This window comes from Kickxella alabastrina (assembly GCF_025024165.1).
Source record: "Kickxella alabastrina strain RSA 675 chromosome Unknown BX661scaffold_11, whole genome shotgun sequence".
NCBI classification, from domain to species: domain Eukaryota; kingdom Fungi; phylum Kickxellomycota; class Kickxellomycetes; order Kickxellales; family Kickxellaceae; genus Kickxella; species Kickxella alabastrina.
This window is the reverse complement of record NW_026251482.1, coordinates 145,238-160,008: the sequence shown is the minus strand read 5'-3', so window position 1 is coordinate 160,008 and position 14,771 is coordinate 145,238. Positions and strand designations below refer to the sequence as shown.

Here is a 14,771-nt window from a genome sequence, read left to right as displayed (position 1 = left end):
GAGCCTGCTCGCCAAATAATCAATGGCGGCGTAGTTCGAGCGAGCTAGCCTAACGGGCCAGACCGAGTCGGCGTTGATGAGCTCTTCCATAATAGCAAAGTCGCCACCCGGCGTGTGCTTGGAGCCAGATGAAAGCTGCTCCATGGCCCGGTAAACAATATCAGCAACCGTGGCCGCCCTCTGCTTGTATTCTGCAGCCACTGGTGCTGCCAGTTCGACGACGCTGGGATGTGGTCCGCTGAGGTGTCGCTTTAACTCGCGCATAGCCGGCTCCATACGCTCAAACATCTTTTGTCTTTCCGACGAGCTGGGCTTGGTATCAACGTGGCCGTTGCTGGGACAAGGGCCGGGTGCTGTGTCGGCCTGCTCGTCACCAGCTGGACTGCCTTCTTTTGTGTTGCTGCCTACAAAACAATTTCGGAATAATAAAATGCTGTTAGTATGTTGTGAGCGCACCAAAGCACCTTACGCTGGCCGCAAGGATATGTGTCGGCATACGCAACTGTCTGCAAATAAAACAAACAAACAAACACTTACTATCGGACGGCGTAATAGGCACAGGCTGGGCTTTGTTCTGGCGCGGGGCTGCTTTCTTCTTGTACACGCGTTTTCTGTTGTTTTGCAGCTGCGCGGCGTTGGCAGCAGTATCCGCGTTTTTCCTTGCTCTCTTGCCTGACGGTGCCTGCTTGGAGGCCGCGGCTGCCTTTCTCTTTGTGTTTGTTGGCTGAGAAGCGTTCATCTGTCGCTTCTGCCGCTTTGCGGTAACTGGCTGCGCACAGTCGTTTTGACGGACTCTCTTTGTCGGCATGTTTAGAATATAAGTGTGAATTAAACAAGGTGATGCTGGTTTGAAAAGCGTGTAACTATTGAAAATATATCAAAATAATTTGAACGGAGAAGAAAAAGGAAAAAAAGAGAAGCAGTTATGTGCGTGATGATTTGCAATAACAAAATACACACACAATCAATGGTAAATATTTTAATCTTTGCGTTCCGCAACACTAATTTAGGACAGCCGCCTCAACTACCGCGCAAGACACAATCCCTTACATTCGGAAACCACCACCACTGTCCCCTCGATAGTTATAAACACAGCTCCGCCGCCCATTGCAAGGGAATTATTGTGGATTACTCGTTTAATGTTTTATTGGGGTTTTATAATAAGAATCGCACCAAGGTACTGTGTCAAAAATGGTAAATATTTTGGTTTTTGTTTACATTTGGCAAACGAATATTCAGCGCTTGTCTTTTATTTACACCTATTATTCTTTTTGGATTTTGCAAGCAGTTGTATTGCAAGCAGCTTATTATATCTGCTGCGGCTGCTCCTTCTGCCTGTCGTACGAGTCAAAAACGCAGCGAGTTGCCGTGTAGATATATGGTCGCCAAAAACCTTCTGTGGTCGACTCTTCCTTTTCTATTCTTGTTTTATTTTTTTGCATTTCTGTCGCTGTTCTTGGCGTTAGAGGCGCACAAGTATTCCTTCAAATGGCCTTTTCTCTTCGCTTCTTGCTGTAATCTCATTTACCCCCTATTTTAGTGCTTGGGCTTTGTCCTTCACTCTGTCGCTCTTTCCTCTTTCTTTCAGTCATTCAACTTTTGCCCATTTGGCACTTTTATTTTCACTTTAGCACTTTTTGAATTTGTGCATTCGAATTTCGGTTTCTTTTTGTTTGTCTGTTTGCTGCTCCACTGCTGCCCTCGCCAAAGCGCTTGTGTGGAGATGCGCTTTCTCTGTCACGCTTGTGCGCACACTGCTGGTCTACCTTTGTCTCACTCTATCACCGCTCCCTCACACCCGCTTGCTCTGCCGCACTGATAGTCGTTTTGTCTCACTCCACATTGATGCCATTCTTGCGATCTTGCCTCTCATGGTCCCTCTGTCACTGTCTCTTTAGCCACGCACCAGTATCAGCAGCAGCAACATCACTACCAGCAGCAGCACACAACTGGCCGATCTTGAGTCTCTGTCCTGGGTCTCGTTTTGGCTTCTCTCTCATTTTGTTTTTGCTGTGCCAACATAACTGGAACCAGCGGCTCTCGATCAACCTCTGCCTTGTCATCTTGTCCACTCGCGTCTAGGCCTATCTCTTTCGCTCAGTGCTCACACTGAGCGTGCTTGTCTCACATCTGCTCTGCCTCTTTTTTACGGGCAGATCCTGATTGCTCTCTGCCACTGTTCTCATCGCCTGCTCCATTTGCACCCCGACCGTGCAAGTGGCAGACAATGTGGAGAACGCTTGTTGTTGTTTCTTGTCTGTTGTTTGCGCCTGCATGCCCATTCCGCACTTTGTGGCCTGTGCGCTTGGTTTTTGTCACTTTGTCGTCCTTTGGCCTCGTTGCTCATTGCTAGTGTGTCACTTTCGGTTTTCGTGATGTTGCTTGCCTATTGTAGTGTGCCCTTTGTCCCCTCCTCTATCTACTCCCACGTTGAGTCCATCTTGTGCTTTTTGGCACTGCGGCCCTGATTTGACTTTACTCTGCTTATGTCTGCTACTGTAGCCTGCTTTACCACCTGTGAAGCTGTGGCCCACGGCTGCCGCCTTTGTCAGCAATTGGGAGCGTCACGCTCTGCACATTTGTTCCTACCTGTCATGTCTCTCGCGTCTTTCTTTGTTTTTCTCACGCTTTTCTTTGTCTTTCTCGGCTTTGCTCTGTTTTTCTTGTTTGCCCGGCTGCCTCTTTTTGCACCTATATTTGTGCCTGGCTGACCCTTGCCCCTGTGAGTGTTTATCGCTGTGCTGCTTTGTTGGCACTTATAGAAGAGACACTTGGAGATTGATGACGGAGTCTGAGACCGAGTGGATATATTGTGGCTGACCGTCTATAAGCCACGGATAGCACCATTGCATGGTGTGCATGCCCTTTTTTCTTATACACAGACAGACACGCGCACGCATTTGTGTCATTTCGCTCTTGCCTTCATCGACATTGGATCCTGATCGACTCGCGACCTGTGAGCTGCCCTAATCTTGCTCAGACATCTCGTACTCTAGCACCACACGTTGCCATTGCTGCTCTTTCGTTTATTCGGCGACTGTTGTGCACTTCTGCCTTGGTTTGCAGTTGAAGACTGCTCACTCAGCAACATGTGTGTGCTTGCTTGTCTTGCCTTGCCTTGCCTACCTGCACGTTTCACTGACTATTGATACTCTTTCCACTTGCTCCCACAGTTATCAACAACCATTCATTTAGTGATAAATTCCTTGCGCTTTGTCTCAGCTGCATGTGCAACTGCTGTGCTGCTAAACTGTTGATGTCATAAAAGCTGGTAATGCGTCCTCACTCCACATTGTGCTGTATCAGATTCATATTTCTTAGTCATGATTAAACTATGCTTATCAACCCGAAAGCGTTAGCTATTTTCTTTATCGATTCACATTGTTTTTTGATTTATCGTATTTGCTATATAAATAAATGCATTTTAGTAATTGCCGTGATAGATGAGTCCAATAAATCTGTATTAAAACCTAAAAACTGAGGAAACCTCCTGCTGAGCCTTCCCTGCTGTCATTTTATAGGCAGGTATAAAATCCTGGCCGCTGCTGAATTAATGCCTGGTCAGCATTGTCTTAACTCGCAAGCTCTCGGCCCAGCTGAGCTTATGGTAAGAATCACCATATCGAGTTATAAGATGCGGATGCATGCTCGGGGTTCGTTCTCTTGACTAGCTTGCTCTTTTATGCCAAGGTTTTTAATTATTATCTTTAAAACAGTCTCGACTTTCTTCCGATGTAATATGCTTGATTGTGCACCCCTTCAATCCGCAGACGTAGTAGTTCTGTTTGCCTTGGGATTCAGTTGAGCTGAAAATTCTTGAAATGCTGATAGTAAAATCCGCCATTGTTAGGGCTGACTACAAATGTGTGTTTTTGCTGAAGAAAGATGAATGCTGAATATGCTGAATGTAAAGAGTAATGTTGAGAAAATGCAAATGGTGGAGCGACTGCACATGTTTTATAATGTAAGGGTAGCTTGCAAAAAATTATAAATGATATAATAATGCAAATTTTCAAAACAAAATGCAATCAAGTGCAAACAAGTGCTCGTAAATGTTGAAAAGTGTACCCAACCACTCACCATTTGGAATACGTGTATTTATATTCCTTGGGGTTAGATATTTTAAATTGTGCCTTAACAGATCTACTAATAAATAAAGGAGTACTCTGGTCTATATTAATGAAAATATAAAATTATGAGTCAATGATTTTGAATAGACCCTACTTACTATGCAAATAAAGGTGATGCACGCAAATAATTTGTAAATAAGCCAAATTTAGAGGCAGCTAGCTAGACATTCACAACCACACGTCATAGATGAATCAATTAATATGTTGAGATAAAAGTTTCAAAGTCAGATTGTTTATTATTTTAATACGCATGGCGTAATTATTTTAAGGGTAATTATTTTTGGGCAGGGGAAGCTGCTGGTGGAAGGAGTAAATAAATGAATTGGTTGATTGATTGATTGAAAAAAGGAGAAATAATAAAGAAAATGTAAAACAGTAAATACAACTCAAAAGAACGGTTGAAATATGCACCTATTGCCATAAATTTGCTGTTGGTCTATGTTTAATTTGTTGATTAAGTATGCGAATCCCCATTTTTTATTTTTATAACATTCATTTGCATTAATTAAAAATAAGAAACTTTAATTTGATTCAACATTGTAATTTACTTTGTACTCTGGCTTTTCATGCGCAGAGTAGCATATGGCGGCAAAACAATTAGGCGCGAATTTTTTCGATCGGTGTAACCAAATTTAGCCTAATATTACAAATTTGATTTTTTTTAGCAAAACCCCGATTTGCACATTCACTCCTTTCCGTATTTCCATTCCGGCAAATCGTAACTCCGAATTAAAAGAAACAAGGGAGGGGAGAGGGGTTGCAAAATTAGGCGGGGAGGGGGAGTGGATGCGGGTTTGTTTTTTTGCAAATAAAACCCGCTAAGATGAGCCATGCGTTTAAGAAAAAAAGTATGGAATCTAATCTTTTTTTGTAAACACTCAAGACGGGCCGGGCCCATGTTGACATGAGTCACAAATTTAGTTTTTGTCTGAGAAGCGATGAATAAGAAGAAAAAAGAGATAAAAGGTGGACTTTTGCATGTGCGCGCTTTTTTTTCTTTCTTTCGTCAAACCCTTGTTACTTTCTCTTTGCTTGTCATCTTTCCTTTTCTTTTTTACGATCTTAAACAAAATAATACTTTTGTCTTTATATTTTTTAGTTTTATAAATAGCAATAGCAATAACAATAATAAAGCCCATGCTTCGCGTGCTTCAATCAAGTGCCGTCAAGGCGGCAGCAGCCAAGCGCATCGTTAACAGTGCATCATCCACACCAACCGCAAGCCGTCAGCTATTCTCCACAAGCACGATCAGCCGCGAGCAGGATGGGCAAAAGGGGCAGCTCAACCGATACAGCGCAACCATCACGCAGCCCAAGTCGCAGGGCCCGTCGCAGGCAATGCTGTACGGCACCGGAATGAAGGAGATGGACATGAGCAAGGGCCAGGTGGGAATCTCCAGCGTTTGGTACGAGGGCAACCCCTGCAACATGCATCTTCTGGATCTCGCCGGTAAGGTCAAAGAGGGCGTGCAGGCAGCAGGACTTGTCGGCATGCGGTTCAACACCGTCGGTGTCAGTGACGGTATCAGTATGGGCACCCGCGGGATGTGCTTCTCACTGCAGTCCCGCGATCTCATCGCGGACTCGATCGAGACCACGATGAGTGGGCTGTGGTATGATGCAAATATCTCGATCCCCGGGTGCGACAAGAATATGCCCGGTGTGCTGATGGCCATGGCACGGCTCAACCGCCCGTCGATCATGGTGTATGGCGGTACCATTCGTTCTGGAAAGGGCTGCAAGGGCCAGCGGTACGATATCGTGTCGACCTTTGAGTCCTATGGCTCATACGTGGCCGGAAAGATCTCCGAGGAGGAGCGCTTTGACACTGTGCGCCACGCGTGTCCGGGTCCCGGTGCCTGCGGCGGCATGTACACGGCCAACACAATGGCCGCGGCCGCTGAGGCTATGGGCATGGCCCTGCCCTACTCGTCGACGTCCCCGGCGAATTCGCAGGAGAAACTCGATGAATGCTTCAACTCCGGCGCTGCTATCCGCAACCTGCTTGAGCTCAACATTTGCCCGAAGGATATTATGACGCGCGCGGCCTTTGAGAACGCCATCACCTTGGCAATTGCCATGGGTGGATCGACCAACGTTGTGCTGCATCTGATTGCGATTTCCCGCGCGATCGGCATCAACCTGACGCTGGCTGATTTCCAGGCTATCTCCGATCGCACGCCGTTCCTGGCTGACATGAAGCCCAGCGGCAAGTACGTTATGGAGGACCTGCAGCCAATTGGTGGTACTCCGGCTATTCTCAAGTACCTCATGGAGGAGGGCCTCATTGATGGCTCGACCATGACGGTTACCGGTAAGACAATGGCCGAGAACTTGCGCGCACTTCCAAGCCTCCCCAAGGGCCAGGACATTATCCGCCCGGTGGACCAGCCCATCAAGGCCACCGGCCATCTGCAGACGCTCTTTGGTAATGTTGCCCCCGAGGGATCTGTGGCCAAGATCACAGGCAAGGAGGGCTTGCACTTTACTGGCACAGCCAAGGTGTTTGACTCGGAGGACGAGATGCTGCACGCCCTGGAGCGCGGCGAGATTGTCAAGGGACACGTTGTCATTATCCGCTATGTCGGGCCCAAGGGCGGCCCTGGTATGCCCGAGATGCTCACCCCGACGAGCGCCATTATGGGCGCTGGTCTCGGCAAGGACGTCGCTATGCTGACCGATGGTCGTTTCTCTGGAGGAAGCCACGGTTTCATTATTGGCCACATTACTCCGGAGGCTCAGGAGGGTGGCCCCCTTGGACTGATCGAGGATGGCGACCACATCACTATTGATGCTGAGACCCGTGTTATTAACGTTGACCAGCCGGAGGCTGAGATGGCTCGCCGTCGCGCCTCTTGGGTCGCACCTCCGCTGAAGGCTGATCGTGGAACACTGTTCAAGTACATCAAGACCGTTAAGTCTGCGTCCTACGGCTGTGTGACTGACGAGTAAGCGGTTAAGAAATATTGATTATAATCCTAATAAATGAAGTTAATTAATTAATTGTATACACTTGAGTTATATATAGATGGACCTTGCCTGTGCATATTGCTTTTTCTACATATCTTTGGTGTATTTTTTTTTAAATGGATATGTTGTTTGTGGTCCACTTTTTGAACCTTTTGAAATAATAGAAAAATATCACCAGTCCATTAATTTTTTATTTATTTAAAAATAATGTTATGATTGGTGCCAAAAGAGAGGTCGTGTCCTTTTTATTCATTGCTTTATTCTCTTTGAAAAAAAGAAATATAAAAAAGGGTGATGCATTTTCTTTTTTCTTTTTATTATTTTCTTTTAATTTCTATTTTTTGCTTTTTATAATAAGGTAGCCAACCAGCCAAAAATAAAAAATAGAGAGTGGATGAAAAAATGGGTTTGAGAAAGAGAGAGAGAAAAAAGTATATGGTAGTGTGAGACTCCAAAACTCTTATTTTTTGCTCTCTTTTCTCTTTCTCCTGTTTAAAATACTAGTCCATATATATACTTTATTTTTATTTAGCCAAACTATTTATTTTCTTGTATTTATTTGAAAATAAAAAGTGTAAGGTTTTTTCCTCCTCAATATATAACATAGAATATATGTAGCAAAAACTAGCATATATTGTTTTGTCTATTTTATTTGCGTATATATATATTATTTCCCTTTTTTTCTTATCTATTTTTTATTTCATATTCCTTATTCATGTATTTAACTCGCACCTTGGTCATAACCCTCTTCATCCTATTTACACTCTCATGGCAATCCAACGCAGAACTATTCTTGCGTAAAAAGAAAAATGAAGGTGGTGACAATAGCGGTGGTGGAGGCGAAGACTGTGAAAATGACGAAAACCATCATGGAAAAGGGGGTTCCAGCGGCAGTCACAAGCACAATGGAACCAAAAGCAGCAACAACAGCAAACACACTAAACCATTCTCTGTCGATAAGACTAACATTGCTATGAGCAGTGTGAGCGGCGCAAGTGATGTGCAACTTCCACGGACTCCACGGGATACCAATAGTACTGCATTGGAAACCTGCGAATCCGGGTTCACCAGCTGCCCCATCTTCGGCTGCATCAGTGATTTGCAGTGCCCGGATACCTGTGCGCAACGCACTACCCCCGAAACCTGCATTTTCAGCCTCAACGGTAATGGATGTCGGTGGTCAATGGGCAGTTGTGTACGGGATATACAATGCCCCGTAAACTCCCAAGGTATATGTCCGGAGGGGTGTCAGGGATGCGGGCCCTTTCAGTGTATTGTAGAGGGTCTGGTGTGTCCTGTGGCTTGTGAGGATAGGGCAATGTCGGAGTGTGTTGTGGGAGGGGCGGTGTTTAACGGAATAGGATGTGCATGGAATGGGAATTCTTGTGTTATGTGGGATGTGATTAATGCTGTGCCGGTGGATGCAAGGCAGGTGAGGGCGGCGGATTATAATTTGGGCGATGATGGATCACCCTCGGCTTCGGGCTTGGATTCAGTGTTGGGGGATAGTAATGGAGGGGCTACAGATACAGTTACGGATGTGGTTTTGAAAACCACCTATGTGGATTCGTCCGAACCAACAAAGTCCAAGTCCAAGACCAAGACCAAGACCAAGACCAAGACAAAAACCAGCGAGAAGACAAAATCGTGTACCAGCACAACACTGGCGGAATCGCCGTTACCTTCCGAAGTGTTGCTGTCGTCAGATGAGAAGCACTCAAAAACAACAACGAAACCCCCCAAATCTTCACCATCCCCAGAACCATCACCAGAGTCTTCAGAGTCTAAAAATAATGACAAAACAAGCTCATCTTCAAGTTCCAAAAAGACCGATCCACCCTTGGAGTTCCTTAACATATCGACAGTGAGCAGTCTGCACAACCCATTCTCACTCGAGTCATCATCCACCCCAAGCAAGACCAAGTCCATATCAACGATTACCGGCACAGGCAAACACACACAGTCTTCCACTGGCATATCACCATCACCCTCATCAACAGGCTCGTCAACTTCAAATCAAGCTTTAGATAATGATGAGAGAGCCAAGGGCCTGGGCCTTGGCTCTCTCATTGGGATCCTGGTGGTAGTCCTTGGTGTTGTTGGGCTGGTGTCCTGGGGCGGTCTGTATTTGGTGACTCGGCGCAAAGCCAGATTTAATTCGTTGCCTGGAAATTACCAGCCGCAACCGTCGAGAACTCTGCCGACGTATTCGCCATCGAATTTCAGTAACCCGAGTACGGTTAACTTGCCGTATTCTGGGAATGGAGCGAGTGGCAATAATAGTCAGTAAAAGGAAATGCATTTGAAAAAATGAAATTCTTGTATTTGTTATTTTTGGTTTGGTTTGGTTTGGTTTGGTTTGGGCGCTGGCCGCCTGATTCGAGAATCGGCGAGGTTGGTGGTATTTGCAAGGCAATTAGATAAAGTTATTTATATATAAAAATACATGTATTATTATTACTATTATTGGTTAATTGTCTATATGTGGACGAGGTTGATCTGGTAATATGCCAAAACACCCTTACGGGGTGTCTGTGGGGTGGGCAAGGGCCTCGGAGCTGGCAAATTCGGAAAACTCGTCCTCATCGTCCTTGTCCTTGTCCTTGTCCTTGTCCTTGTCCTCGACCTCGGCCCCGTCTTCAGCCTTGTCCTTGTCCTTGTAGTCGGCTTCATCCCCCACCTTCGCCCCATCACCCTCACCCTCACCCCTGCCTTCACCCCCACCCTCTTCAGCTTGCCCACCCTCATCGTGTGCGTACGGCGGAACCACCCACTCGGAGATAAACGAATCGTCCATGTCCAGCATGTCCACAGGCTCCGCCGCAGCATTCCCCCCGCCCATCGGCACGCCCACAGCCCCGCCCCTCCGCCCAGCGCCCGCAACCGATCCAGGGCTCAGCCCGGACATCTTTTGAAAAGCCGCATACCTCAGCGCCATCACCACGGCAACATCCGACTTCTCCAGGGCAATATCCAGCGGCAACATCCCATAAGCATCCGGGGTATCCCACTGCGCACCCCTGCGCACAAGATACCAGACAACGCGCACATTGCCCAGCCTTGCCGCCCAATGCAGCGGCGTCCCGCCCATACTCCGGCCGGGCGAGCCATCGTAGGACGTGGCGGTCATGCGTGCGCGTTGGTTGGGATCCGCGCCCCACAGCAGAAGCAGCTCCAACATGCCAAAGTCCCCCGCGCCCACAGCCTCGACCAACGGCGTCGCGCCCGTCGCCGAATCAAACGCATTCGCATTGGCGCCTTGCGCCAGTGCTCGCAAGGCGCGTGGCAGGTCGCCAGAGCGCGCAGCCTCCAGCAGCTCCGGCTCCGGCTCCGCGCCGGCCTGCAAGGCACTGCCGACGAACAGGCGGTTGGCGTACTTTTGCATGATAAACGGCTGCCTGTCGCCACGGGCGCTGGCAGCCCTGGGCCTCCGGGGCTCGTCCAAGGAGGGCCTGCGCGCCTCGTAGATGAGGTTGACTCGGCGGTTGCCCAGGCGCCGCATAATGTGCAGCAGCTCAGGCTCCCAGTTGTCCAGCTTGACCGAGCGCACCTTCGACACGTGCACGCCCAGACTGCGGTGGATGCCGGAGCACTCGATGCACAGCAGAGCCCCGACGGTTGTCGCTGCCCACTCGGGGCTCGGGCCGCCGCAGTCCACGCATTGGTCGTTGCCGTCGACGCCGGCGAGCTCAGCCATGCGCTGTCTCTGCTGCGCATCGCGGCTGTCTGGTGCTGCGCCCGACGCGCCCTCGGATGCGGGCGGGAGCGAGCCGCGCGGGATCGGCGGACTGCCCCTGCCGCCGCCGCCGCCCCCACTGCCGATTGGCTGCGACGCCGTGCGCGTCACGGCCAGGTGCGCCGGCGCATGCGCATACAGCGAGGCCTCGATGGCCTGGCGCAAGCAGCTGTGCCACGCAAGCAAGTCGTGGGCGGACTCTGCCTGCAGAATGTACGTGCGGTTGGGTGCCACCAGCTCGAACACATGGCGGCGGTCCAGTGCCGCAGCGGCGCCCGAGCCTGTGCGCGCCAGGCATAGGTGCAGGGGGATTGACTCGCGGTCGCGCGGCGTGTCGCGCTGGAAGTGCGTCAGCTGCCCGCTGGATACGCAGAACCACCGGCGCTGCCATGAGGACAGCAGGGAGTATTGGCTGCGCAGGAACAGGTAGCCGGCCATCTGCTCGTTGGGTGCAAGCGCCAGTGACGGTACCAGGGGCCGGTGGGGCGCAACTACTGTCGGCTGCCCGCCCCCTGTGTCCCCTTGGCCCTGGCCCTGGCCCTGGCCCTGGCCCTGGTCTTGGCCTTGGCCTTGGCTGTAGCCCTGACCTTGGCCCTGGCCCTCACCCTGGCCCTCGCCCTCGCCCTCTTCCTCTTCGTTCTGGCCCACGCGCACATATCCGCTGCCGCTGCCGCTGCTGCGGCCAGTACTAGACGAGCAGCTGGCTGCGTACATCTGCTGCGTAGCGGCTGCCACCGCCTGCGCCTCCTCCATCTCCGCCGCCGCCGCCTTGCGCTCCCTCGCCAGCGCCGCCCCCAGCGCCTGCATAGTCGGCTCAGCACCCCTCAAGGCAGCAAAGGCCTGATGATGGCCGGCGTATTGCGCATAAACAGTGGACAGAAACCCCTCCATAAGGTCGATCCGCGCCACCGATGCCAGGCGGCTCAAGTCCATGGCCAGCCTCTGCACCTGTGCAATGTACGCCCCCTTGGCGGATTCTACAGCGGCCTCGGCGGCGTCGATTTGCGGCTGCGGATCGCTGGGCTTGCGCGCCATTAAACGCCCGAGCTGCGACTCGTACTCGGCCTGCAGCACGTCTACGCGCTTCCGCCCCTGTCGCACCCGCCCAAGCCCCCCGCCGCTATCCGATAGCTCCTCCTCCAGAGGCCGCACAGCTACCATGTGTAGTTGCTCCACGTGCATCGCGCGTCCACGCTCAATCTCTGCCAAAATCTCGTTAAGCGTCTGCAGACTCTGCGAGCTCTTCTGCGGAGCACTGCCTGTGGGCGACAATTGCGCGATTCCGTTGATGCGCGCGAGCACTTCTGTCCACTTACTGCTGTAGTCTTGCGACACCTGCTGGAGGGCTTTGCATGCTTTGCCGAGCCCCTGGATGTGCGACTCTAGTGTGCTGCTGTAGTCTTCAAAACTGCGCAGGGTAGTGCGGAACTGTGGTGAGTCGCTGATGCTGTCGGATAAATTGAGTAGTCCGTTGATACCGCTGCCGCTGCTGCTGCCCTGCGCGTCGTGAGAATGCCGCATTTTAGTGCCCAGTTATGCGAATTGTTTTCTTTTAATAAATGAAAAAGGTGGTGTTGAATTCGACAAGATGAAAAAGCGAAATGCCAACAAAAAAACGATTAAAACCATATAAAATAAACGCTACTCTTTTTAACTTTTCTTTGCATCCTTTGCATCACACCTTCTTTCCTGGCAATCCAATAACACGGACCGGTCCTCCTTTTTTTTCTTTTTGTGATGACATGTACGCTCAACCCAAATAATCACTATTAATCTGCTGATCTCGATTCTAAAAAAAATGTAATGTTTTTTTTCCTCTTCAAAACTTTTATAATAAAATTAATTACACCCCTTTTTATTTCCCTTTTCTTGTTTTTATCTTGCTCATTTGACCTGCATAAATTATTTTTTTATACGTTGATACTATGCCGCCCAAACAAAAGAAACAGTCCCTCCATTCAGCTGACTCCCTTGAGGACGACTTCGCAATCGACACCGAGTACGTTTCGGATCAAGCCGAGTCCCACCACAAACCCCAGGAGGAGGACGACAACGACGACGGTAGCTCCCCTACATTGCCCACCACCGCATCCAACAAACGCAAAACAACCACAACCACAACCACCACCTCCAACAAAAAGCAAAACCTCACCACTTCCACAGCACCAAAGGAGAAGAAACCCAAGCCAGGTAAAATCGCCAACTTTACCGTTCCCGAACTCCCCTTGACCAAGTATCGCTCTGGAACCAATACATGAAAAAGGCCTATCCTGGCATCACCCAGTTGGAGCTCGAAGACCATCTAATGCACCCCAAGCACACCTACACCATCCCCTCACCCCACAAGGAACCCACCTACGGCAGCCCTGATTATTTGGAGGAGCTGACAAAAACCGCTATTTCCACGGGTAAGAGCAAAAACAAAGTCATGAATGGCGCCCCACAAGTCCTCATCATCAGCAGCTCTGCCCTTCGCGTCGTCGACCTCGTGCGTAGATTACGCCCAGTTTCGACTAAGCGTCCAGTGATGAAATTGTTCAGTCGTCATCTCAAAATTCAGGATCAGAAAAAGGCCCTGGCGGATGCTGCTGTGGATGTAGCTGTGGGAACTCCTAATCGCATTTTGAAATTGTTGGAGGAGAAGGATTTGAAGGTCAATCGATTGAGATTGGTTGTTATTGATTGCTGGCAGGATGATAAAATGCGTGTCGTGGTGGATATGGATGATACTAGAAAGGATTTATTCGCTATTTGGCGCGATCACTTATTGCCCATGTCGAAGAATCCGGATTTTGGTTTCAAGTTCCGCCTGGCATAAATCCATTCCCTTTTTTTAAAAATAAATAAACAAAATAATGGTATTTGAATTAAACATTAAAACTTATTAAAGAATTAATTGATTGAAAACGCAAACCTTTATCTTATGCAAATGAATGATGCGGATACTTGGCGCCCAACCTTTTCCACATATCTTCAAATACCCGATTGCACATTGATGTTAAAGCCAAATGAGCAACCAAAGGCAAAGGTAAAATAAGCCCCAGAATAACATCTGCCAGCAGATATCTAACATTGTCATCGAATAAACCGCGCTCAATACCTATTCTCTTGACGGAAGTAGACAGTGGATCCACAATCGGCACATCATCTAGCTCTATGCCCCTCACCCAGGACTGCCATGCCAGAATTGTACGGATCCTCGTTTCCAATAAGATATTTTGCAGGTAGATCTGTGAAAGCAGGGAGGCAAAAAAGAAGCGCCGCGATTATTCTAATGTCAATGGGTTTATCGAATCTCGGTAAAGCGAGGCTGGTCCGGTTGATTTTGCTTGTATTCAGATTCAGCTCCCGAATTATTAGAACCAGCTCCGCCTGTCCGTCAATAGTTTTGCAGTCAAACACTTTATTAGTCGGCCTATAGAACCTCGGGGTATCTGCAATCTCAAAGGTATTGTAAATGTAGGTTTTTCAGCTTCCAAACCGCTTGAACTTGTGCCATTAGAAAGACTGAATCCCATGGAATGATCCTGAAATATTGACATTGGGAATATACGCAGGTAACAAGGCATTGTTGAGAATGCCTGGGCACCAGCTGATTGAAAGGCAAGGTTTAGATACTCTAAAGCAGGGAACACAAGCTGAAACTCGGGGTTGTGCACATGGCTGATATTACCCACCACTAAATTCTTGTCTTCACCATAGTGTACTCACATTAAAAAATAAATGCAGAGTTTTTTCAGTCGAGAAAACTTAATTTATCCAGAGGTGATACCATTGGGCAGAACTCGTCAACGAAAAGCCAGAAGTCAATTTGTCCAACTTCAAGCTCTTTCGGGCTTTTGAGTTGACCTTTGGCAGACTGTCCACATTTAAATACTCCGCATATTAAGACTGAGATGAGTGAGTTGGTCCGAAAACGTCAGCACCGAAAATAA

The 14,771-nt window shown here is 48.8% G+C and overlaps 4 protein-coding genes across 4 annotated transcripts; 2 read left to right on the top strand and 2 right to left on the bottom strand.

Moving 5' to 3' along the window:
- Positions 1-54: 54 nt before the first annotated feature.
- BX661DRAFT_182369 (uncharacterized protein) lies at positions 55-808 on the bottom strand (the record flags this gene model as incomplete). The annotated part of the gene is made up of 2 exons (XM_051535961.1): positions 55-404; positions 538-808. Coding segments are annotated over 2 exons (621 nt in total), but the record flags the coding sequence as incomplete, so codon positions are not given.
- Positions 809-5,146: 4,338 nt separating this feature from the next.
- Positions 5,147-7,133, top strand: BX661DRAFT_182364 (dihydroxy-acid dehydratase). The gene has a single exon (XM_051535960.1). The coding sequence runs from the start codon at positions 5,268-5,270 to the stop codon at positions 7,080-7,082; it is 1,815 nt and encodes a 604-aa protein (XP_051391613.1). The 5' UTR covers positions 5,147-5,267; the 3' UTR covers positions 7,083-7,133.
- Positions 7,134-7,442: 309 nt separating this feature from the next.
- On the bottom strand, positions 7,443-12,476 carry BX661DRAFT_205360 (uncharacterized protein). Its single transcript, XM_051538590.1, has 4 exons — positions 12,153-12,476; positions 9,626-12,095; positions 8,678-8,949; positions 7,443-8,186 (listed from the first exon to the last, which is right to left on the bottom strand). The coding sequence occupies exons 1-4, from the start codon at positions 12,355-12,357 to the stop codon at positions 7,888-7,890; spliced, it is 3,246 nt and encodes a 1,081-aa protein (XP_051391612.1). The 5' UTR covers positions 12,358-12,476; the 3' UTR covers positions 7,443-7,887.
- A 142-nt stretch (positions 12,477-12,618) lies between these two features.
- On the top strand, positions 12,619-13,692 carry BX661DRAFT_182359 (U3-containing 90S pre-ribosomal complex subunit-domain containing protein). The gene is made up of 2 exons (XM_051535959.1): positions 12,619-13,026; positions 13,071-13,692. The coding sequence occupies exons 1-2, from the start codon at positions 12,762-12,764 to the stop codon at positions 13,652-13,654; spliced, it is 849 nt and encodes a 282-aa protein (XP_051391611.1). The 5' UTR covers positions 12,619-12,761; the 3' UTR covers positions 13,655-13,692.
- The last annotated feature ends 1,079 nt before the right edge of the window (positions 13,693-14,771 follow it).

What these genes read in the sequence shown, in the direction of transcription:
- BX661DRAFT_182364 (XM_051535960.1), top strand. Translation starts at nt 5,268, where the DNA reads ATGCTTCGCGTGCTTCAATCAAGTGCCGTCAAGGCGGCAGCAGCCAAG.
- BX661DRAFT_182359 (XM_051535959.1), top strand. Translation starts at nt 12,762, where the DNA reads ATGCCGCCCAAACAAAAGAAACAGTCCCTCCATTCAGCTGACTCCCTT. An exon ending in GGAGAAGAAACCCAAGCCAG is followed by an intron (nt 13,027 to 13,070) that starts GTAAAATCGCCA and finishes CCCTTGACCAAG; the next exon opens with TATCGCTCTGGAACCAATAC.
- BX661DRAFT_205360 (XM_051538590.1), bottom strand. Translation starts at nt 12,357, where the DNA reads ATGCGGCATTCTCACGACGCGCAGGGCAGCAGCAGCGGCAGCGGTATC. An exon ending in GGTGTCGCAAGACTACAGCA is followed by an intron (nt 12,096 to 12,152) that starts GTAAGTGGACAG and finishes TGTCGCCCACAG; the next exon opens with GCAGTGCTCCGCAGAAGAGC. An exon ending in CTTGGACTTGGACTTTGTTG is followed by an intron (nt 8,187 to 8,677) that starts GTTCGGACGAAT and finishes TCACTGATGCAG; the next exon opens with CCGAAGATGGGGCAGCTGGT.